At 37.2% G+C, this 25,103-nt stretch overlaps 1 protein-coding gene across 5 annotated transcripts; it reads left to right on the top strand.

Moving 5' to 3' along the window:
• The first annotated feature begins 517 nt into the window (after positions 1-517).
• Positions 518-24,801, top strand: Zfp14 (ZFP14 zinc finger protein). Of its 5 annotated transcripts, XM_021721222.3 has the most exons (6): positions 519-723; positions 7,720-7,871; positions 8,648-8,734; positions 12,461-12,587; positions 13,153-13,242; positions 20,939-24,801. In XM_021721222.3, the coding sequence occupies exons 3-6, from the start codon at positions 8,726-8,728 to the stop codon at positions 22,303-22,305; spliced, it is 1,593 nt and encodes a 530-aa protein (XP_021576897.1). In that variant the 5' UTR covers positions 519-723; positions 7,720-7,871; positions 8,648-8,725; the 3' UTR covers positions 22,306-24,801. The 5 variants fall into 5 exon arrangements, 4 of the variants coding, with proteins under 4 accessions (XP_005342013.1, XP_021576897.1, XP_005342012.1 ...); XM_005341956.5 differs by lacking the exon at positions 7,720-7,871 and having other exon boundaries at positions 518-723; positions 13,156-13,242; XM_005341955.5 differs by lacking the exon at positions 7,720-7,871 and having other exon boundaries at positions 520-723.
• Positions 24,802-25,103: the final 302 nt, after the last annotated feature.

Here is a 25,103-nt window from a genome sequence, read left to right as displayed (position 1 = left end):
TTAAAAATCAGAATAAATATCTAGCACCGAGAGTGTTGCTTGATGGAAAGACCCTGAGGCTCGACCCCAGACAACCCCAAACAAACAAATAATAAAATGGCAACGTCAACCATTTTAACATAACAGAACAGGAACTCTCACAATGGTAGTGTGCGACAGAGTGCTTGAGTGCTGACCCTTCTGGGAGCTGGAGCAACCTTTCAAGTCGTGTAGATTTTGCTGGGCTTTGCGAGTATTTTTTTTTTTTGTAGTTGCAGATGGACAGAATGCCTTTCTTTACTTTTAATTTTTATGTGGTGCTGAGGCTCGAACCCAGTGCCTCACGCACGCTAGGCAAGAGCTTTGCCACTGAGCTACAGCCCCCGCTCTTTGCGGGTATTTTTATTGGGGTGTCTGATACATAGCCCCGCCCCGCTGGAGTAGATATACTGAACACACTGTACATATGTTAAGTGTCTTGCAGGTAGCTGAGTTTTTCTAACCCTGGTAGGGAAACAATACAAACTCCTACGCTCGTGTGGGGCGCCCGGTCCTTCCGCTAGCTGGCCAGCCAGTTCTTCCCGACCCCCAGCAGCTGCGCTGGTCCCCACCTCCCGCCCCCACGCTTGCGCACTCTGTGCAGCTGGTAGGACTGGAGCCGGACTTTCCCTACGGCGGACTACATTTCCCACAAGCCCCTACGCGGTTTCCTTCCGGCTTCCCTGCTGCTGTCGGCTGGGAGAGGTGAGTTGGTCGCGTGCACTAAGGAAATGGGCGCGGGGGCGGCGCGGGGGCGGCGCGGACTTCTGTGTGAGTCGGGTTGCCGTGACTCTGGAGTTTTGTGACGCTGCCTGGGCACCAGGTGCCCTACTGCGCCCTCTGCCCTCCAGCTTCTGGGCCCACAGGCCCGGAATGGCTCCGAGTTAGGTATCTGAACCCCAGAGTGAAGGCCCCCAAACAAAAAGACGCAATCCTGAGAACCGCTGTACAGCGCCGGAGCACCGCGTTGACGGCGTTCCCTCCCTAGGAAGTCCGTGAACTCAGATTGCAGTTTAGCTTGGGTGTACTGTGGCCTTTCTCACGGATCCTGAGTCTAGGCTGATCTTCATTTCCAGCGGCTTATGTGTGTGGAAGATGGTGGGAGTAGCAGTGGCTGCGGAGTTGGGTCCTGAGTCAGGGCTCCGAGGCCGGGCTCCAAGAAAGGCTCGATGTTTCAATTCTCATCTCTTTCCCAATCCTGATGGTCTTTAGGAAAGCGGAGGGAATGGTCGAAGTATTGTTGTTCATATATAAAAACATAACATCAATATTAATTTGTGTTTCTTCTTTCATTAAATGTTATTCTAATTTTTTCCAGGCATGGGATATTTTGCTTCCATCTTCTGGGAAAGAGCAAAATCCGAACGGACGGGGGCGGGGCGGAGGCGCAGGGAGAGCGGCTGCCTTGTCATGATCAGACTAGGAAAGAAGAGACAGCTAAAGCAAAATTAATAGAAAACATTATTTCCCCCTAGGTCATACCACAGTTGTTAAATACCATAAATACTCCCTCTTTAAAAAATTATGACTTTCTTATGAATCATGCTCCAAGTTGCTTTTTTTTTTTTTTCTCCTGTGCGGCGTGGGGAATAGACAGAGGTTTATCTAGGAAGATTACCTTCAAGGAAGAATGGGAAAATTCGAGCTGTGTGAGAAGCAGCTCTGACTTGGGCCAGGGGCTGCTTTGGTATTTTTATTTTGTAACTGTAAATACCAATTCCAGCCACCTCATATTAACACTCAGGCTAGCACTCAATCTCCCAGGTAATCTCTGTTCTAATTTCATTTTAGAAACAGCAGCCATTCTAGATCCCCACTGCCCTTAGATCCTCTTTAGAATCCTTTAATGAGGTCTGGGGTAGAGCAGTTGCTTTCCATGCGTGAGGCCGAGTGCTATCCCCAGCATCACAAAACAACACAACTATTAAAACCCCTTAGACAGTGCTTGATACAGTTAATTTAACTGTTACTCTTCTGTTGTAATTCTGTATTTTTCATCATGATCTAGGTCCAAAACTTACAAGTATTTTGCTACATTTGCTTTTATACATCCACATTTCCTCCTTGTGTAAATTGTTGATAATCTAGAATTGCCTATAAAGGTGATGCTTTGTAGTTTATTAATTAGCATAATAAAAAAGAGCAAGGCTAAGAAGCCTATTTATTTATTGAGAGAGAAAAGAGCCAAAAATAATTTCTTTAATTATTATAGAGAAAAGGATATGTGGATTCTTTATCTTAAAAGATATAGCTGACTTTCATTAAATACTTTTTAATGAAACAACTTTAAGTGCTTTATTTGATATGTGTTACTTAGTCCACATGAGATCAAAGGTAGAAACTATTTCAGGTGTAATGTCACAAGCCTGTAATCACAGTGTCCTGGGAGGCTGAGGCAAGAGAATTGTGAATTCAAATCCAGCCTCAGCAATTTAGAAAGGCATAGCAACTCATCAAGACAATAAAATACAAAATAGGTCTGGGGATGTGGCTCAGGTGCGGGGGTGTGCCAGGGTTGTGGCTCAGTGGTTAAGTACCCGAGGAGTTCAATCCCAGCTACAAAAACAACAACAACAAAAAACCCTATAATTATCACCATTTTATTTAGAGGGACACTAAAATATTGAAAAGTAACAGATTAATAACTATTAGAGCTGAGGGTTTTATCCTGGGGGGGTCTGACAGCAAAGCATGTTAGTAATAGTATACTAGTATACCAAATCTCATCATTATGTATACTTAAAAAAAAATACTTCCTGCTTTAGCAACCCATCACCATGTGGGGAAAAATACCAGTTTTGATGATAAAAAAGTTATGATCAAGGTATGTTCAGGTAATACTGAAGCTATGACATTGCCATGGTGGTAAATGTATTTTTTACTGTAAGATATATGTCTTACAGTTTTTATTTATGTACTTTTAGAGAAAGGGTCTGGCTGTGTTGCCCAGGCTGGTCTCCAAATCCTGGATTCAAGTGATCCTCCCACCTCAGCCTCCTGATTGGTTGGGACTGAGGCCAGCTTACAATTTTTATTTTGCCGATGTTAAAAATGTGCAGGATGGGCTGGGGCTAGAGTTCATTGGCAGAACACTTGCCTAGCATGTGTGAGGCACTGGGTTCAATCCTTAGCACCACAATAAAATAAATAAATAAAAGAATTTTTAAAAAAAGGACAAAAAGCTTCAGCAGATGTCGTAGGGCTTCATAGGCATCTTAGCCTATAAAGGACTGGTTCAGAAGCAAAATAATCCCATTTGGCAGAAAAATGAGAAAGGAGGCAGCCTTATGTTATGTTGTACTATAGAGCTCTTGAATTTACTCCTCCTGTTTTAGAATTTGTATCCTTTGACCACCCGCCCCGGCAATGCCCTCTACCTTCATCCATATTATAACAAATGAGAGGATTTTTTTTTCTTTTTGTAGTACTGAGCATTGAACCCAGGGGTACTCTACCACTGAATGGAGGGGCGGTGGCAGTACCAGGGATTGAACTCAGGGGCACTTGGCCACTGAGCCACATCCTCAGCCCTATTTTGTATTTTATTTAGAAACACTGACTTGCTTAGTGCCTTGCTTTTGCTGAGGCTGGCTTTGAACTCTCAATCCTGCCTCAGCCTTCTGAGCCACTGGGATTACAGGAATAAGCTACCACCCCCAACCATCCCCAGCCCTTTTATTTTTATTTTTTAATGTTTTTATTGTTGATGGATCTTTATTTTTTATTTATTTAAATGCAGTGCTGAGGATCGAACCCAGTGCCTCACACATGCTAGGCAAGTACTCTACCACTGAGCTACAACCGCAGGCCCCTTTTATTTTTTATTTTGAGACAGGGTCTCACTGATTTGCTGACATTGGCCTCAAAATTTCAGTCTTCCTGCTTCAGCCTCCCAAGTAGCTGGAATTACAGATGTAATTACAGTTGTTACCATACCTAGCAAGATATCCTCTTTACGGCTGAATGTTATTCCATTGTGTATATATATCACATTTAAAAATCCATTCATCTGTTGATGGACACATAGGTTGATTCCATATCGTGGCTTTTGTGAAGAATGCTATAATAAACATAGGAGTATGGCTACTGCTTCAAAATGCCAGTGTCTTTTCATTATATCCTCTTAGTATGATGACTTTTGGTTCTATTTTTAATTTTTAGTGGTGTCTCCATACTGCTTTCCATAATGAATATTCCAGTTTATTTTGCCACCAGTGTGAGGGCTCTTTTTCTCTACATCCTCTCCAGTACTTCTTATCTATTATTTTTTTGTGAGGTGAGAATCTTTATATATATATTTCTTTTTTTTTTTTTTTTTTTTTTTTTTTGGTACCAGGGATTGAACTCAAGGGCAATCGATCATTGAGCTATGGCTCCCTATTTTGGATTTTATTTAGAGTCAGGATCTCACTGAGTTGCTTAGTGCCTCACTTTTGCTGAGGCTGACTTTGAACTCGTGATCCTCCTGCTCAGGCTCCCGAGCTGTAATTGGACCAATACCTTCATTTATTCATTTATTTTTATGTGGTGCTGAGGATCGAGCCTAGTGCCTCCCACGTGCTAGGTAAGGGCTTTACTGCTGAGCTAAAACCCCAGCACTTGTTTGGCCATTTATATATTTTCTTTTGAGAAATGTCTATTTATGTCTTTGCTCATTTTAAAATTTAATTGTATTGAGTCGTTTGAGATCCTAGTATATTGGATATTAACACCTTATTGGATGTACAATTTGCAAATATTTTCTCCCATTATGTAGGTTATCTCTTTTTAAAAAAAATTTTTTATAGTTGTAGATGGACACATGCCTTTATTTTATTTGTTTATTTAATGTGGTGTTGAGGATCAAACATGTGTCTATTAGGCCCATTTGGTCTAGAGCATAGGTTAAAGCAGATGTTTCCTTATTGATTTTCTTCCTGTCCATTTCTGAGAGCAGGATTTTGAAGTCCTCCACTACTGTAGTCCTCAACTCCCTTCAGATCTGTCAATATTTGCTTTATATATTTAGGTACTCTGATGTTGGTTGCATATATGTTTATAATTGTTACATCCTCTTGCTAAATTAACTATTTTATCACTGTATGCTGACATTCTGTTTTTGCCATTTTTTATTTTGTTTTATTTCATTTGCATGAAATATCTTTTTCCATGCCTTCATTTTCAGTTTATAAGGGTTCTTGCAAGTTAAGTAAATCTCTTTAGGCAGTATATTGTAGCATTTTGTTTTTTTTAATAACTTCATCCATTGTGTGTCTTTTGATTTCTTTCTTTTGCTAGCTTCCTTTGTGATTAAGTCATTTTCCTCTAGTGGTATATTTTAATTCCTTGTTTTTTATATTTTGAATATCTACTCTAGGTTCTTCTTTTGTGGTTACCATGAAGCTTATTTAAAAAAAAATCCTACAGCAGGTTATTTTAAGCTGATAACAGCTTACCTTTAATCACAAAACAATCCCTCAAATCTTCACTTTTACTCTGATCCTCCCATTTTGAATTTTTGATGTTATAATTTAATGTTTTTACTGCATATCCCTGAAAATTATTGTAGCTCTTATTATTTTAATATCTTTCTTTTAACCTTCATGCTAAAGATATGATTTACATACCACCATTATAATTTTGAAGTATTCTGAGTTTGACCTTTTTAACCAGTGAATTTTATAGTTTCAGATGTGATAAATTCCTCCAGCTTTTTTGTTTGGTACTGGGGATTGAACCCAGGAGTGCTTAACCACTGAACCCCATCCCCAGCCATTTTTGAATTTATTTAGAGACAGGGTCTCATTAAGTTGCTTAGGGCCTCACTAAGTTGCTGAGGCTGGTTTTGACTCACCATCCTCCTGCCTCAGCCTCCTGAGCTGCTGGGACTACAGGCATGTGTCACTGCACCTGGCTTTCCCTGAGCTTGTTTGTCTGTGAAAGTCTTTATCTTGCTCTCAATTCTGAGGGATACCTATGGTGAGCATAGTGTTATTGGTTTATAGGGTTTTTTCCTTTAGCACTTTGAATATATCATCAAATTCTCTCCTGGCATGTAAGGTTTTGCTGAGAAGTCTGCTACTAGCCATATTGGAACTCCCTTATATATTATTTGCTTCTTTTTTCCTGCTGCTTTCAGTCTCCTCTCTTTGTCTTTCATATTTGATAGTTTGATTATAGTGTTTATGGTAGTCTTGTCTGGGTTGAATCTGGTTGGTTAATTTTGACCTTCCTATCCTAAGGTATTTATAGTTTCTTCAGGTTTGGAAAGTTTTTCTGCTACTGTTTCCTTTCCCCTTCTTTCTTTCATTTTTTTTCCTTTTTGTTTTGGGGTACTGGGCATTGAACCGAGGGCCTTACACATTCTGACCATACTCTACCGCTGAGCTATGCCCCCATCCCTATTACTTTTTGAAGTAATTTTCTACTTATTTCTCTCCTCCTTTAATTTCTTTGACTAAAACATTTGCTCTTCTGCTGTTGTCCTGTAAACTCTGTAAAGCTTTCTTTGTTCCTTTTCATTTTTCTTCTTTATCCTGTAGTTATACATTTTCAAATAACCTGTCTTTGAGTTCTCAGATTCTTTCTTCTGCTTGATTAGTTCTCAGGTTGGTGCTCCTTTGTTCTATATTTTATTTCCTCCATTTTATTTTTCAGTTCCAGGATTTCTTCTTTTTAATCATTTCAAACTCTATATTAAATTTCTCCTTTTGGTCACTTATTGTTCCTTTGTTTCATTATTGTTTCCTTGGTCGATTTGTCTCTTTTCATTTTCTTGAAGTTTGGTGTGCTTCCTTAAAACAATTAATTTAAATTCTTTGTTAGGCATCACATCTATGTCCATTTCTTTAGGGTCAGTCATTGGTTCTTTATTTTGACATTGGTAATGTCCTGTTTCCTTGGTTTTTCTTGATTCTTATTTCCTTCTGTCAGTGTCTGCATTTGAAGAAGTAGGTACTTATTCTAGTCTTGAGAGATGGCCCTTCAATAGTTAGCCCATCTGGAGATTTGGTGTGTCTGTTGTGATCTTAGCCTCAGCCACTATAGTGGGCATGGAGCTTGGATGTGCCAGAAGCCTGGATCTTCTGTGCCTGGCCCAGTGTTGGATTACGCCAGAAGCTACTCTGATTGTAGCGGCATTGCCCACAACTGAAGCTTCAGGCTATGGTGCTAGCACTATGCCGGGGTACACTAGAAGTCTGGAGCCTGCTGTGGCTGTCATGGCACTGTGGCTTTCTTGAAGTGAGAGGCCACTGAGTCCTGCCTGCTGCTGAGGGGTGTGCAGGGTCTGGGCCCATTGATGTTATGCTGATGGTGGTACAGGGTGAAGATCATGTCCACCCGGTAAGCCTGAAACCATTGCTGGTTTTATTGTAGTTGGATTCCAAGGCAAAGTTCAGTGCTTATTTTTTTTTTCTTTCCCTCAGGGAGATAATATCTCTCTGTGCCATATTACTTGAAGTTGGGGAAGGGGAAACACAAGTTATGTAAAACTATCCTTGCTACCCTGTTCATTGTGTCTTTTCTTATTGTTATGCTACAACCAATTATGGTGATTTAGCTCATGGTTTCCTAGCGCATGTGAAAGTATTTTTATTTGTATATAGTTGTTCTAATTGATGTTTCTGTAGATTGCTAGAGAGATATACTGGGCCATCTTGTGAACTGAAGTTTTGTGAGTTTTTTTCCTTTCTTTCTTTCTTTTTTCTTTTTTTTTTTTAGGGAAATGTTCATGCTCAGACTTCTCTGAGTGAAGTAGAAAACCTGTCCATCAGAACCCAAAACCAAAGTTGGAAGAGAACTTGCATTTTACTTAGAGAATGTGCATTCAAAACAAACATCTTCCACTTGACTGGTTTGACTTCTGAGCAAAAGTATGCTGAAAGGCAAAAACTACATTATGTCATGATACTGAGGATTAATTTACAAATATTTATGAAGTACCCATCACATAGATTCTCAGTGAAAAAATGATGTTGACTAATTGTAGGAATTATGATTCTTCTCCTCCCCAGTCTGGATACTTAAACAGGATGTCCTGATTGGGAAACTGGAGTGATGAGTTGTCCTTGCTAGGGAAAAGAAGTGCAGTTTTATAATGGAAGCAGTTGCCAGGTTCAATCTGTGTGATTTTTTTAGTCTTTTCTCTTTAGGAAGTTCTAGTCCAATTTGGGGACCAGATTTACATTGCTGAATGGAGATCAGAAATCCTCCTGTAGAAGTATCTGGACTTCTATACCAAATCCATCATCATTCATTTGGATTTTTTCAAGGCTTATAATTCTTCAAACTCCCCATATTCTCCTCTAGTTTTGTGTGGCTGTGGGGTATCTCTGGGTATAGTATAGGAAGTTGTTGGAAGTTGGAATGGAAGAAAAAAATGTTCATATTAAAATAAGTTATTTGGAACTATCTTGCTTTTATTCCACATAAATATTAAAGTTTAAATTTTAAGGTAGTTTTATGAAATATTTTATACATATATGCAATGAATGAGCATTTAATTTTTTGTTTATGTGAATCATTCATTAATGTTCCTTCTTTTCTGATAGTTCACACTTTTATTTTAATACATATTATTTTGGATTAAGTAACTAAAAAAAAAATAAGTTATTTGGTCTGGTCTTACAGCTCCTTTTTCTTCTTCTAGCTCTGGTTTGTTTTGACTCGGGAGTTCTCCAACAGAAATATTGAAAAGGTCTAAACCAATTCTTGCCGTTCTAAAACCATGGCCCATGTAAGTTAATGTTTCTCTTTCCTTTTTGAAACATCAAATTTCCATATTATTTCTAGAGTGATCAGTCTAGATCAATTTCTAGATCATCTGTACATATTCATTTCTTTTTCTGAATCTTCTGATTTAACAGAACTCCATCCAAGAACCTGCTCCAATTTCTCTCATTCCTGAGAGGACTGGGGACAGAGAACCCATCCATGCCTTCCCTTCTTCACTAGTGTTGACCATCACCCATCTTCAGAACCTTCTGTCAAAAGCAAAAGTGGAATGCCTTGAGAAAATATAGTACTTTCTCTGCAGAATGTCCCTCTTTTAACATTTTCCATTGGAATGACTTTTGATTTTAATTCTTAAACTTCAGAAAAAATGTATTTCCCTTAATACAATGATTTTTGATCTAGTTTTATATAGAAAAACTTATGTCCCTGGTTTGTGGCATTTTCAAAAAGTAAGGATGTTTCATGGAATTTAGCATATAAACAGAGAAGCATATAAATCTTAAGTGTTGAGCTGAATAAATTTTCTTAAATTGAGTATATTTATGGTTCCAGATCAAGAAAGGAATATTACTAGCACCTCAGAAGCTCCTATTTCAGTCACTCCTTATATAACCACTATCCTGACTTTGAACATCGCAAAGTAGTTTTGCTTATATTTAGAACTATAAATGGAGTCATATAGTTCATTGGTATTTTTTAAAATACTAATCTTTTAAAACAAAAACACTTCCTGGAAGAGTCTAGTTGTATTCCACATGTAATTGCTAGACCACCAGAATCACCTATAGATGTTTTAAAATATATGTGTCATTAAAGGAAATGTGTATATCTGATGCTGCTGGTGGTAGAGTAGGCACCTGAGCATCAGATGAATGTGGGTCATTCCTACTATTATGTCCTTGTTGGAAATTTTTTTCATAGTGTATTGCACATGTTAAGCCCTTGATTTTTTCCTAGCATAAAATGAGGGTTTTTTTAAAATTTATTTTTTAGTTGTAATTGGACACAATACCTTTATTTCACTTATTTATTTTTATGTGGTGCTGAGGATTGAACCCAAGGTCTTGCACATGTGAGGCGAGCGCTCTACCGCTGAGCCACAACCTCAGCCCATAAAATTAGTTTTTTAAAGGTTGGAAACAATTGAAAATTGTGGAGAAAGATGCAAAGCAAATGAGAAATATTAATTTAGTAAAAAAGTCTGAAGATGATGTATAAGCTCTGACCTACTATTTATTATAATTCTGTATTGGAGGAAAATCTTGTGAAGCTAATTGGAAGGTTGAAATTAACATATAATGTATTATTAATCTCTAATTTAAAATGATGGAAAAATGGATAACTGGTTAATAATATATTAGAATGTCTGATTTTTAGGAATGGATTACTGATAGTGTTTTGAATATACCTTGAATATCTGTGGTTTGATGAAAGAGATAATTTGTACCTATTTGATTTTTTATAGGAAAAACTCTAAACTCTTCCACTGAGCTGAATTTTTAAAGTATATAAGATAGGATTTAAGCATTGACTGATCTCAATTTCTGTATGTGTTGAGATCTTTTAAGATTGGATGGGTTGGATAGGGATGTAATTGAGACCTTACATGGTAGAACCTAAAATGTCGTGTACTGTCTTTTTTCTTTTTTTGGTGGTAGTGCTAGGGATTGAACCCATGGCATGGAGCATGGAAGGCAAGTGCTCTACCACTGAGCTACACCCCAGCCCCAGCCCTGCATGTGCTATCTTGACATCTTTGTCAAGTCTTCAAAGGTTTAACCATGAATGCCCTGCTCACACCAGATATGCCTGTTTAACCAGTGGAAAAGTCTTCTTCCTAGCTAGTTCCTCTATCAGCTGGACAAGTTATACCCCTTGTTGTCCTCAGATTTCCACACCCCCCCCCCCCCCGGCTGCCCATGGAATTATTCAGACAAGCCAGTCACATTCTCCTATGGAACCAGAGAACACCTCATCCTCTTTAAAAGCCTAGCTTCCTCCCATTGCCCCTGTTCTCTTTATTTCTGAATGTAACCCCTGTGGCCCTCTATGAAGTGTGACATCTTCCCTCAGACTATGAGTATATATGAATAATAAATTGCTGTTCAGTCTCATCTGTCTAGCCTCTGCTTGTTTGTCTATCTAGTGCTTTTTTAGGGTAGATCACCTCTCACCACTAGGGTGAGTGGATGGTGAATGAAACAGGGCTGCAAATAGAAAGATCAAGAATCATTTCTGATGACTTTCTCCGGAAAGAATAATGTCAGGAACAAAGTCACAGAGTATTTTTATAGGATGTGCTGATCTAGATCAGAATTTTTCAACATTGGGACAATTGACATTTTGAGGCAAGAGAATCCTTTATTTTAAAGGATTATTCTGTATATTGTAGGTTGTCTTACAATATTCCTGGCATTTACCCACTGAGTGTCAGTAACATCACATCCCTTCCTCTGAGTTGTGACAAAAAAAATATCTCCAGATATGTGTGTGTGTGTGTGTGTGTGTGTGTGTGTGTGTGTATTTATTTATTTATTTATTTTTTAGTTGTAGTTAGACATAATGCCTTTATTTCACTTATTTATTTTTTATGTGGTGCTGAGGATCAAACCCAGGGTCTCGCATGTTCGAGGCGAGCGCTCTACCACTAAGCCACAACCCCAGCCCTATCTTTTTTTTTTTAAGTATTTATTTTTTAGTTATAGGTGAACACAATGTCTTTATTTTACTTTATGTGTTGCTGAGAATCGAACCTATGCCTCATGCATGCTAGGTACGCACTCTACCTCTGAGCCAAAACCCCAGCCCTGACCAGATGTCTTTTGGGTAACAAAATCACTCCTGGGGGAGCTGGGGTTGTGGCTCAGTGGTAGAGCACTCACCTAGCACATGCGAGGCCCTGGGTTCGATCCTCAGCACCACATAAAAATAAATAAATAAAGGTATTGTGTCCAACTAAAAAATAAATATTTTTTTTAAAAAATCACTCCTTGTTGAAAACCACCAGTCTGTAGTGTTCTCTTTACCATATCTTTATGATTCAGAATTCTGTAACTCAGGAACAAAAAAGATGCTCAGTGAGAGCTGATATAAAGAATAAGAAGGTTATTCAAAAGCATAAATATTAGATGTTATAGATAATAAAAGAGAAGACTTTTGAGATTACATTGAATTCAAACATCTGAATTTTAAAAAGAAAACCAAATATATTCAAAATGAGGACTACTATGTAACAAATTTTGAAAAGTTTACTTAAGAATTGGTTGGAACATGGGAAAAGGTTTAATAAAATCTGACTTCATGTGAACTTGAGGCTTCTTAGAGGTTTTAAAGTACATTTGGGAGAAATTTTGTCAATTTTTTTTCATAACTATTAAAGGGATAAGAGAGTAGAAGACCTCATTCTTATTTCTTTAGAATTTATAGTGGAAGCAAAAGGCTTGTATGCATAACTTAAAGATTTTTTTTGGTTATTTGTTCATTTCCAGATATTTTTGGATAAAAATTTAATCTTTTCTGTAGCCACAGCATTATTCAAGAACACATAGACACTGCTTTTTAGATGCTAATTTTCATGCTGTCCCCTACTTACATCATAAGTTTTCAGCCTTGTGCTATGTACATGCTATGTAGTTCTCACTGTACCATGTAATCATGAGTCTTTTCTCTTTTCATTTGAAGAATACTTAATCTATTTCCACAAGTAATCCATGAGTTTATATTTCAGGGTTCAGTGACATTCAGGGATGTGGCCATAGACTTTTCACAGGAAGAATGGGAATTCCTGGACTCTGCTCAGAGGGACTTATATAGGGACGTAATGTGGGAGAACTACAACAACTTCCTCTCACTAGGTAAGAGTATCCCAAAGGAAATTAACTTTTTTTACTCTCTATTTCAGGACATATTTTGAAAATCTAGCTATATTTTTTACTGTCTGTTTTTAAAAAGAATGGTTTAGGATTTGTTAAATTGGAAATGAGCCCCTTCATTTAACATGAAATCATTCTCAGCCTGCTGTGTTTTTCACACTTTCTTCAGACTCTATTTCTTGGTTTCCTTAGTATTCCAGGAGCTGAATTTGAATATGGCAGAATATTGCCCAAGAAACCAGATTTCACATTGTATGTGAGCTCAGAGTTGACATAGTTGCTTCATGTTCCTTTCTAATCTTTCTGCATGGAGGATATTCAGATGTGGGGCTTCTGAGTTTCCCTAAAACTCAAAGCTTCTGAGTTTCCCTAAAACTCAAAGGAGTTGAGAAAGAAAGACAGGAAAAGAGAAATGTTCCTTGCATCTGTTTGCATTTAGGCATTATTGAGTACTATTTTTATTTATAGTTAACGGTAAATTTATAGAAACAAATCTGAATGTAAGAACTTTTAGGTTTATAATTTCACTTGACATTTTTCTTTTAAGCAGGACCTTCTGTTTCTAAACCAGATATGATTACCTTATTGGATGAAGAAGGAATGGTCGTGAAGGAAAGAATAAAAAGATCTTGCCCTGGTGAGTAAGAACTGAGCAGATATGGAGAAATCGTTACTGCAGGTGATAGCTAAGCTGGCTAGGCTGGTGACACACTCTCCCCCAACCCCAGGGGCGCTTAACCACTGAACCACATCCCCAGCCCTTTTTTGTATTTTATTTAGAGACAGGGTCTCACTGAGTTGCTAAGTGCCTCACTTTTGCTGAGGCTGGCTTTGAACTCACATCCTCCTCCTTCAGCCTCTCAAGCCTCTGGGATTACAGGCATGCGCCACCACACCCGACTTGGTGGCACACTCTTGAGAATTTGTTGGGCATATCTTTAAAAGCCCATAGCCTGTGAGGGAAAAGCTTGAGACCTGAAGCAAATTAAGATCTTTATAAAGCAACTTTGTATTGACTTTGATTACACTATTCCTAATCTCCCTTATTTCCTCTCACTTCAAAGAGAAGAGCTATTCTCAGTAAGGAAAAAACTGAAAAGAACCAAAAGAATAATATATATACGGGCAGAAATCAACAAAATGGAAAAAGTATAGTAATTTAATAAAGCCAAAGTTGATTTCTTGAGAAGATCAACAAAGATAAACACCTGGAGAACATAAATTATTAATATCAGGAATGAAAAAGGGGTTTTTCACTCACATCTTATAGCTATTAAAAGAATAAGAAGAGCCAAGAGCTGGGTGTGGTGGCACATGCCTGTAATCCCAGCAGCTCAGGAGACTGAGGCAGGAGGATTGTGAGTTCAAAGCCAACCTCAACAACTTAATGAGGCCATAAGCAACTTAGTGAGATCCTGTCTCTAAATAAAATATAAAAAGGGCTGGGAAGCCTGGGGTTGTAGCTCAGTGATAGAGCGCTTGCCTAGCACGTGTGAGGCACTGGGTTCAATCCGAAGCACTACATAGAAATAAATAAATAAAATAAAGTAATTGTGTCCATCTATAACTAAAGTCAATTTTTTTTTTTTAATAAAAAAGGGCTGGGGGGGCTGGAGATGTGGCTCAAGCGGTAGCGCGCTCGCCTGGCATGCGTGCGGCCCGGGTTCAATCCTCAGCACCACATACCAACAAAGATGTTGTGTCTGCCAAGAACTAAAAAATAAATAATAAAAATTCTCTCTCTCTCTCTCTCTCCTCTCTCACTCTCTCTTTAAAAAAAAAAAAGGGCTGGGAATGTGGTTCAGTGGTTAAGCACTCTTGGGTTCAATCCCTCGTACCAAAAAAAAAGAATAAGAAGATAATTCCATGAATAACTTTATACCAGTAAGTTTGATAGCTTGAATGAAATGTAAGATTCCTTGAAAAATACAGCTTACCAGAACTGACATCATAAAAAAGAAAACTAATAACCTTATGTCTATTTAAAGTAATTGAATTTGTTGTCAGAATTCTTTCCACAAAGAGAATGCCAGACCCAGATGGCTTTACTGGTATATTCTATTAATATTTAAGGAAGAAATAACAGCGTTGTTATATAAATATCCTCAGAAAAGAAACACTTCTCAACTCACTTTATTAGGCCAACATAACTTGACAAAGAAATAACAGCATTGTTATATAAATATCCTCAGAAAAGAAACACCTCTCAACTCACTTTATTAGGCCAACATAACTTGACAAATTATTAAAAAAATTTGTACACTCATATTCTCAAGTACATACGTGTAAAATTCTTAACAAAACTTTAGCAAATCAAATCCAGCAATATATAAAAATGTTGATCAGGGCTGGGGTTGTGGCTTAGCGGTAGAGTGCTCGCCTCACAAGTATGAGACCCTAGGTTCGATCCTTGGCACCCCATACAAAAATAAACAAGTGAAATAAAGGTGTTGTGTCCAACTACAACTAAAAAATTAAAAAAAAAATGTTGATCAAGTGGACCTTATCCATACTTAATTAATGCAAGCTTGGTTTTTAACATTCAGAAATTTTCTGTGTAATTTCACCACTTTAAAAGGAAAACGAGAGAGATTATATGTTCATCTCTATAGATATAAATATACCATGTGGGGCTGGGGCTGTAGCTCAACAGCAGAGCACTTGCCTAGCATGCATGAGGCACTGGGTTTGATCCTCAGCACCACATAAAAATAAAGAAATAAAATAAAGGCATTCTGTCCATCTACAACTACAAAAAAATTAAAAATAAATAAATATACCATATGACAGAATTCAACATCTAGATCTGATAAAAACTCTCGGCAAACTAGAAATTAAAGGGAACTCCCTTAATCTGAAAAAAGGCATCTGGTAAAAAAAAAAATACTATATTATAAACTTCATGATACTTGATTGAAGAATTTCTACATAGGATTGGATATAAGGCAAAGATACCCACTCCTCCCACATCTATTTAACATTAAATTGGAAATTTAAATTTAATTCTAGCCAATGGAATAAAATAAGGAAAGTTAAAAGATATAAAAATGCCCTTAAGTACATGTATGAAGACATGAATGGTGTGAATATACTTTATATACAAACAGAGATATGAAAAATTGAGCTTTATATGTGTGATATGAATTATAATGCATTCTACTGTCATATATAACAAATTAGAATAAAATAAATAAATAAATAAAAGATACAAAAATGAAGAAGTAAAGGTCTATATTTGGAGATGGCACAATTGTATACATGAAGAATCCTAAGAAATCAAAACAACAACTGTGGGCGGCTCAGTGGAGAGCACTTGCCTAGCATGTGTGAGGCTCAGCCTCACTAAAAATAAATATATCGGGTTCATCTATATATTTAAAAAAAAAAAAAGGAAAAACAATGGTAAAAAACAACTGTTTAGGCTGGGCACCGTGGCACACGCCTATAATCCTAGTGACTGGAGAGGTTAAGACGGGAGAATCAAGAGTTCAAAGCCAGCCTCAGCAATGGCGAGGTGCTAAACAACTCAGTGAGACCCTGTGTCTAAATTGAATACAAACATCAGCTGGGGATGTGGTTCAGTTTAATCCCCTGTACCAAAGAAAAAAAAAGAGAGGAAAAAAAATAATGACAGTGATTCAACCACCTGACTAAAAGAAAAAAAAAAAACTATTCAGAGTATTAAATGAAGATCATAGTAACATCATAGGGTTCAAAGTTAATATTAAAAAAATCAAATGTGTTTTATATAATAGGAGCAACAAAACAAATTAGAAAATTAAATAACTCAATCCATAATAGCATCAAAATCCATAAAATACTTTGATAAAATGTGCAAGACCCCTGCATAGAAAACTATGCGACAGTGTTAAGAAAAATTAAAGAAGGCCTAAATAAATGGAACTCAGCATTGCAAAAGTTCAATACAATTTTAACCATAACCCTAGCCGGCTTCTTTGGTTTGGAAATTAACAAGCTGATTCTATTTTTATGGTACTAGGGATCAAACTCAGGGGTGCTCTACCACTGAGCTACATCTTTAACCCTTTTTATTTTTTAGTTTTTGAGACAGGGTCTGGCTAACTTGCCCAGGCTAGACTTGAACTTTCAATCCCCCTATTTTAGCTTCCTGAGTTGCTGGGATTACAGGTGTGTGCCACCTCACTTGGCAGCCAGCTGATTCTAAACATATTTGGAAATACAGAGGACTGACTTAGCATGTTTGAAAGTAATCTAGAAAGGTGGAAGAACTTATTATAGAACTTAAATTATATGGGCTGGGGTTGTGGCTGAGTGGTAGAGCACTTGTCTAGCATGTGTGAGGCACTGGGTTTTGGTCCTCAGCACCACATAAAAATAAATAAGTAAAATAAAGGTATTGTGTCCCTCTACAACTAAAAAATTATTTTAAAAAAAGAACTTAAATGATATGACTTTAAGATACTCCAAAATTTATTATAAAACTACAATAATCAAGACATTGTAATCAAGACTTTGCCATAAGGATAACGAACAAAACGGGAACCCTAGAATTAGACCTCCACCCCCTGACACACGTACACTTAAGAAGCCCACTTATTTATTCATTTAAAATATTTTTATTAGTGATAGATGGACACAATATCTTTGTTTTATTTGTTCATTTTTATGTAGTGCTGAGGATCAAACCAAGTGCCTCACACATGCTAGGCAAGTGCTCTACCACTGAGCTACAGCCCCAGCCCAAGATTTCATTTTTGAGAGTCATTAAATAAAGAAATCAATCATTATATTGGTATATAATTTTGATAAAATAGGAGTTTTCTAGTTCTAGGAGAAAACAAATTGTTATTCCTCCTCAAAGAACATCGATAAAAATATAATCCAGTTTACTTGCCATCTCTTATGCTTCTGGGATCTCTTGGGGGAGATCCACTTGTCCTGTTTCCTCAGAAAAGTTCATCACCCAAAACAGTGGCAGCACTTCCTCTAGCAGGTCCTAACATATTACAGCATAGGAGTGGTTTTATAGCCTGACCTCTGTGGCTATCTTGGTGAGACATCCTCTAGACCTTCTATTATGGAGTCAGCTAGTGACACCCTAATAAATAAGGACTGAGCCATCTAATTTCAATGAGACTGACCTGGATTTAGGGGTCAATAGTCCAAGTTTATCAATGGTAGCTGTATCTTTGTGAGTACAACACCCCAACAAAAATTTCTCACCAGTCCTTGTTAAATATACCTAAAAGCCAATTACATATTTGTATTCAAAATATGTTACTCCTTAATTCAAATTATTGTATTAGTATTATATTTCATCAAGCCATACACACACACACATATATAAAATGCATTTTTATCATTTTTTCGGGGGAGGGGTACCAAGAATTGAACTCAGGGGCACTTAACCACTAAGCCACATCCCCAGACTTATTTTGTATTTTATTTACAGACGGGGTCTCACTGGGTTGCTTAGGGCCTTACTTTTGCTGAGTCTGGCTTTGCACTCACTATCCTCCTGCCTCAGTCTCCCAAGCTGCTGGGATTACAGGCACATGCCACTGTGCTGGGCCACTTATATCTTTGACCAGCAGGCTTTGTCTAATCTCAATAGTAATACGGTGACTAAAGAAAATCATTGCTAGTTGATTTTTGGAAAGAAGTATGTATGGACAAAGAGCAAAAATTATTTCAAATTCATAAATACTTTAGAACAAAAATAAAGAGATAGGATATGGGTGACTTAGGGCAAGAGGCACTTTACATCTGTTTTAAAAAATAGATTTCATTTTCTAGAGCAGTTTTAGGTTCGCAATAAAATTGAACGGAAGGCACAGAGATTTCCATATATCCCCTGAGAACTGCATTCCTTTTTTTATAAGTTGATTTCATGAGAATTGACATCTTTTTTGATTAGATATTTTTGTGATAATATTTTTTAAATACTTTTAAAAGTCTGGTTGATAATGAATATAAAATTTAAGTACATCATAATTCACCCTGACTGGTGGCCAGTTCTTGGAATGTTAACAAAAGCATATAGTTGTGGAACTATAAAGTTTCAAAATGATTCCAGGGTTTTTTTTAATATTTTTTCTAGTTGTCAGTGGACCTTTTTTTTATTTATTTACATGTGGTACTGAGAATCGAACATGCTAGTCAAGTGCTCTGCCGCTGAGTGACAACCCCAGCCTGATTCTAGAATTTCTTTATAACACCAGTGTTTCCTAAGTTAAGCCTAACTTTTGAGCTAATAAATAAATTATTATCATGATAATGAAATAACCATATATTCCTTTTTAAAAAAATATTTGGTATTCTTTATTTATTTGGTCCTGGGAATTGAACCCAGGGGCACTTTACCAATGAGCTACATCCCAGCCCTTTTTATTTTTTGAGACAAGGTCTCACTAGGTTGTTCATAGCCTCACTAAGTTGTGAGACTGGCTTTAAACCTGTGATCCTCTTTCCTCAGCCTCCAGAGCCACTGGGATTCCAGGCTGTGCCACTGCACCTAGCTAGTACTTTTAAATATGAAGAATCACTACTGAATTAATGTCATATATCTTATAGAAATAATCATAATGTTTTTTGTTTTAAAAGTAATTAATATGACAAAATAATTATAGTACATTTCCTAGAATTGAACTACCCCTGCATTCTAGAATAAGCCAACTTAATTATGATAAACTTACTTTCAGTGTGCTATAGGAATTTTTATTTTTTTGTACCAGGGATTGAACCCAAGGGTACTTAACCACTGAGCCATATCCCCAGCCCTTTTATTTTTATTGTGAGACATAGTCTCACTAGGTTGCTTATAGCCTCCCTAAGTTGCTGAGACTGGCTTTGAACCTGCAATCCTAGAGATGAGATTTGTTTTTTTTTGAGGGGGGTTCACAAAAGTGATTTTGGCATATAGCTTTCCTTTATTAGGATTTGACTTCATTTTTATACTCACTTAGAAATAATTTGGATTTTATTATTTTTCGGAATAGGCCCTTTCTCATGACTTTCTCAATGCTTTCTTAGAAAATTACCCTTTATTGAGATTGTAAGTCCTCTATGATTTTCAGAATATCAAATCTGTTTTGGTAGTTATTTGCTAATATCAAGAACTGAAATTTAAATGGCTGGGGTTATAGCTCAGGGGTAGCGCACTTGCCTAGCATATGTGAGGCACTGGGTTCGATTCTCAGCACCACATATAAATAAATAAATAAAATAAAGGTCCATCAATAACTACACATATAAAAAAAGAAGAAGAAGAACTGAAAGGTTTGCAACTTTACCCTGCTTGCAAGCTAACAAGTTAGTCTGCCACTGTATCAAGATGCTGGCAAAAGACACAGTTGCACTTAGTGACTCAGTGAGAACCTGTCTCTAAATAAAATATAAAAAGGGCAGGGGATGTGACTCAGTGGTCCAGTACCCCTGAGTTCAACCCCTGGTACCCAAAAACTTACAAATAAACAAAACCTCTTTATAGCTTAAATAAGTCTCTAGATGATTCTTAGCCACACTTAAATCAGGGCTCCACTGATTTGACTTGTTTCCCTAATCACTAGCCACACCTCCTGCACTCCTGGGCTCTGTTCTCTTGTGTCCTTTGTCTTTTGTCAAAATGTACGAGAATTCAACCTGTTCTATGATATAAATTCACTTAGTAGTGATCAGGAATAATAGCAGTATCATGTAGAAGATAATTCACAGGTAATTCTCCTACTTAAATGGGGATACACATGTAGAGATTTAGAAGAGTCAGCATGAAAGGCAAAAGCCTTCAACTTGACAGGGTCTTGCTAAGTTGCTTAGGGCCTCACTAGCTGGCCTTGAACTTGAAGTCCCCCTGCCTCAGCCTCCCAAGTTGCTGAGATTACATGCATGCACTACCACACTCAGCAAGTCAGGCTGCATTTCACCCTACTCCTACCTCAGGGGCTTTTCCTCTTCTTTCCTTCTCTTTCTTTCCCTCCCTTCCTTCCTTCCTTCCTTCCTTCCATTCCCTCCCTATACTGCCCAGGTTGGCCTTAGTGGAGCTGGGACTATAGGCACATACCACAGTGCCCAACTCAGAGCTTTATTTTCACACATGCAAGTGCCTCAGCACTTTGACATCCAGAGTTTCTGTTTTGCTTTTGTGCATTCCAGTGTTCATAAAGTGGGCTTCAACCATAGTGATCTGTCTTTTGGGTTATCCCTTGAGATATGAACTATTTGTTAGTATTCTCCTAATAAAATTGTATAGAGCTGAGTGGTCTGCTCCAATCCATTTCCTTATAAACTCAGTTACTTTTGCTGCACAGTTTTGTTGAAGATGAACATACGTTTGCTTTCTTGTTTTCTTTCAGATTTGGAATCCAGATACAGGACCAATACTTCATCTCCAGAAAAGGACATTTATGAAATATATTCGTTACAGTGGGAGATAATGGAAAGAATTAAAAGCTATACCCTTCAGGACTCCATTTTTAGAAATGATTGGGAATGTAAAAGCAAGATTGAGGGACAAAAAGAACCACAGGAGGGTTATTTTGGGCAGGTGAAAATTACCTCTGAAAAAACAACCACGTACAAAAAGAATAATTTTCTTGCTGAGTATCAGAGAATTCATAATGGAGAAAAATTATATGAATGTAAGGAGTGTAGTAAGACCTTTATTCGTCGATCAACACTTAGTCAACACCTACGAATTCATACTGGTGAGAAACCTTATAAATGTAAAGAATGTGGACAGGCCTTTAGACAGCGTGCACACCTTATTCGACATCACAAACTTCATACTGGTGAGAAACCCTATGAATGTAAGGAATGTGGGAAGGCCTTTACTGTGCTCCAAGAACTCACTCAACATCAGAGACTTCATACTGGTGAAAAACCTTACGAATGTAAGGAATGTGGAAAGGCCTTCAGAGTACATCAGCAACTGGCCCGGCATCAGAGAATTCACACTGGTGAGAAACCCTATGAATGTAAGGAGTGTGGGAAGACCTTCAGACAGTGTACACACCTCACTAGACATCAGAGACTTCACACTGCCGAGAAGCTCTATGAATGCAAGGAATGTGGGAAAGCCTTTGTATGTGGCCCAGACCTTAGAGTACATCAGAAAATTCATTTTGGTGAAAAACCCTATGCATGTAAGGACTGTGGGAAGGCCTTTAGAATATGCCAACAACTTACTGTTCATCAGAGTATTCATACTGGTGAGAAACCCTATGAATGTAAGGAATGTGGAAAGACTTTCAGATTAAGGCAGCAACTTGTTCGCCATCAGAGAATTCATACTCGTGAGAAACCCTATGAATGTATGGAATGTTGGAAGACCTTTAGTAGTTACTCCCAACTTATTTCACATCAGAGCATTCATATTGGTGAGAGACCCTATGAATGTGAGGAATGTGGGAAGGCTTTCAGACTGCTGTCCCAACTCACTCAACATCAGAGTATTCACACTGGTGAGAAGCCCTATGAATGTAAGGAATGCAGAAAGCCTTTTAGACTGCTCTCACAACTCACTCAGCATCAGAGTATTCACACTGGAGAGAAACCTTATGAATGTAAGGATTGTGGTAAGGCTTTCAGACTTTATTCATTTCTTACTCAACACCAGAGAATTCACACTGGGGAGAAGCCCTACAAATGTAAGGAATGTAAGAAGGCCTTCAGACAACATTCACACCTTACTCAACATCAGAAGATTCATAATGGAATTTAATACAAGAAAGCTTTCAAATGTGCATTTTGTTACAAAACACCAGTAAATCCATTTTTGAGAAAATACACTTACAACTAAATGTAAGAAATTTTCTATTAGGGAAGGAATGTGTTGCTTTGAGCCTTCCATCACCCTTCAAACATTGTTTATCTTCAGCAAATTCCTTTGAGAGAATAATTTAATGAATGTAGGAAAATGTTTAGCTTTTATCTCTCATCTCCATTTTGCCACTTTACTACCATTGTGATATTGAAAAAGATACTAAACTTTTGTGCTCATTTTTAAAATTATGATAGTAGTACTTATTTATTGCTGTGTGATAAATGACTAGAAAACATAGTAGCTTAAAATAATATACATAGGTTATTTCACAGTTTCCATGGATCAGGAATCCAGGCATGACTTAGTTGAGTCCTTGTAGTTACAAGGTTACAAAGTTTCAGCCAAGACTAAGGATCCGTATCCAAGCCAACAATGCTTGAATTCATTTTCTTGAGGGCTCTTGACGGAGATCCTCAGTTTCTAGTTGACTACTGGCTGAAGCTGACGGAAGTTCCTTGCTAGAGCCACCTCTTCACATGACTACTTCATCAAAGTGTGCAAGCCAAGAAGGCACCTACTAGCAAGAGGGAAGTCTGTTAGCAATATAGACATGATGCATCTTGTGTTATCTAATTGTGGCAGTTACATCTTATCGCCTTTGCTACCTTTTACTGATAGAAGTAAATACTAGACCAGCCCACACTCAAGAAAAGGGGATTACTTGAGAGTGAATTCCAGGAGACAGGGACCATTGGGAGCCAATTAAGAGTCAGCCATTCACACTGTGTAATATAATCATTGTAAGGATTAAGTAGTTAATACTTAGAAGAGTAGCCAGTCACATAGCATGTATTCTGTAAATACTGTCTATAATTGATATTAACATCATTAGTATTAGTGAATTCTTATGGAAGATTCTATAGGAGTAATAAGTATAGAAATGCCTCCTGTTACATCTCTGCACTTAATAAAATGAAAATAATTTATTCTAGTAAAATCTAGATTATAGTGAATATCAGAAGTTCTTCATCACTTGATCTGCATCAGAAATTTCATGCTAAAAAGAACTGTATGAATTTATCAGAATCTTTTCTGATCCTTTAAAAAAGCAAATGGCTTATTAGAATCCTTGTTGTCTGACCAGAATTCAAGATATATCACAAACTCTCAAAAAAGATGGCATAAAAGAAACTAACCAGTTGGGAATTTAAATGTATGTGTATATGTGTGTATGTAAAACTTATATATAAAAGAAAATACCATTATAGTCAGTATGCTTTTTGATGCTTAAATTGCCCCATCTTCAATTAGTTTTTCAAATTGGGTGTTTTGCCAGGTGTGGTGGTGCATGCCTATAATCTCAACAACTTCGGAGGCTGAGGCAGGAGGATCATAAGTTTGAGGCCAGCCTCAGCAACACAAATTAGGCATTTTGAGATAGCCCCACAAATAGTAGTTAGATAGTTTATGACTTGGTTATGATTATACGGTTTGTCAGCTGTGCAAGATGCTATGACACGATCATCATTCTTAAAATCATTAAATTGTGAACCAAATTTCAGCATCAACAAAAGTTCATCAAATTCAAGTGGGTATTGTTTTAACTTAAAAAGTCTAATCAATAAATTCAAAAAGAATGATAGGATTAGAAAAACTATCATTGTCTAGACTCTAATGGAATAATAGGACCTGAAAACAGTGTTCCATGGATAAAAAGACTTTTAGTTGAAAAACTTTATAGTGGATTTATCATACTGACCACTTCTGAATCCTTTGACCAATTTTAGCCTTAGTCAAAATGGGACTGTCATACAATGTCCACCTCCTGGTGGAATCCAATAGGAAGTACACACTACCACCTGTGAGGCCTTCTTGCCAAAACAGTGAACTGAAGGAATCATACTTTTGAATCAAACTGTTAAGATTTTGGGAAAGATTGAATAAAATCAGTGTCACCATGAGGAAGTCACCAATGAGATCCAGAATGTGTAAAATTCTACAGAATAAATGCCCTGATTTTGTCCACTAACAAGAGGCATGAAAAACAAAGAGGAGCAACCCTTACTAATAGAGTAGGATTAAGAGTCACATCACTAAATTCAATGTGTGGGAATTACTTGGATCTGGTTTGAACAACATGTTAAAAAAAGGTTTTGAAGACAGTGAAGGAATCATGGACATGGACTGAATGTTACATATATTTAGAAATATAACTTTGTTAGGGATGATAATATCAATGTGGTTACTAATCAAATATCCTATGTGTTAGACATATTTACATATTTCTGATATTGTAAGATACATAGATTTTCATTGAAATATTTCAGCAAAAGAAAGAATGGCAAAATGTTGGTAATCATTGAAGTGCAGCGATTTGTTTATGGTGACATTGTTTTAATATTTCTACTTTTGTATGTATTTAACATTTCAGTAATAAAATATTTAAAATCAAAATTGGGATTATGAACTATTTAGAAGTTAATGATGAGATGCTTGCACATCTAGCATGTCACATATCACCAAAGTTTTATTCATTGAGCAAATAATGCTGTTTGATGTACTAATGAAGTCTCATTTGTGGGCCCATTTTCATCATCTTGACTTAAGCAAAGTGAACAACACAGGATCTGTCACATGGATAAGTGTCGTGAAGGAATGAATAAGCGTTTATGTAAAGAAACCAGAAACACCAGAATAAAACCAGCACAAGTAAAGGGAAGCCAAGTACAGTAAAAAGCAGAAATTAAGAAAATAGT

Source organism: Ictidomys tridecemlineatus, chromosome 15 (assembly GCF_052094955.1).
Source record: "Ictidomys tridecemlineatus isolate mIctTri1 chromosome 15, mIctTri1.hap1, whole genome shotgun sequence".
NCBI lineage: Eukaryota > Metazoa > Chordata > Mammalia > Rodentia > Sciuridae > Ictidomys > Ictidomys tridecemlineatus.
Note: the sequence above shows the minus strand (reverse complement) of the source record. Positions and strands in the feature narration are given on the sequence as shown.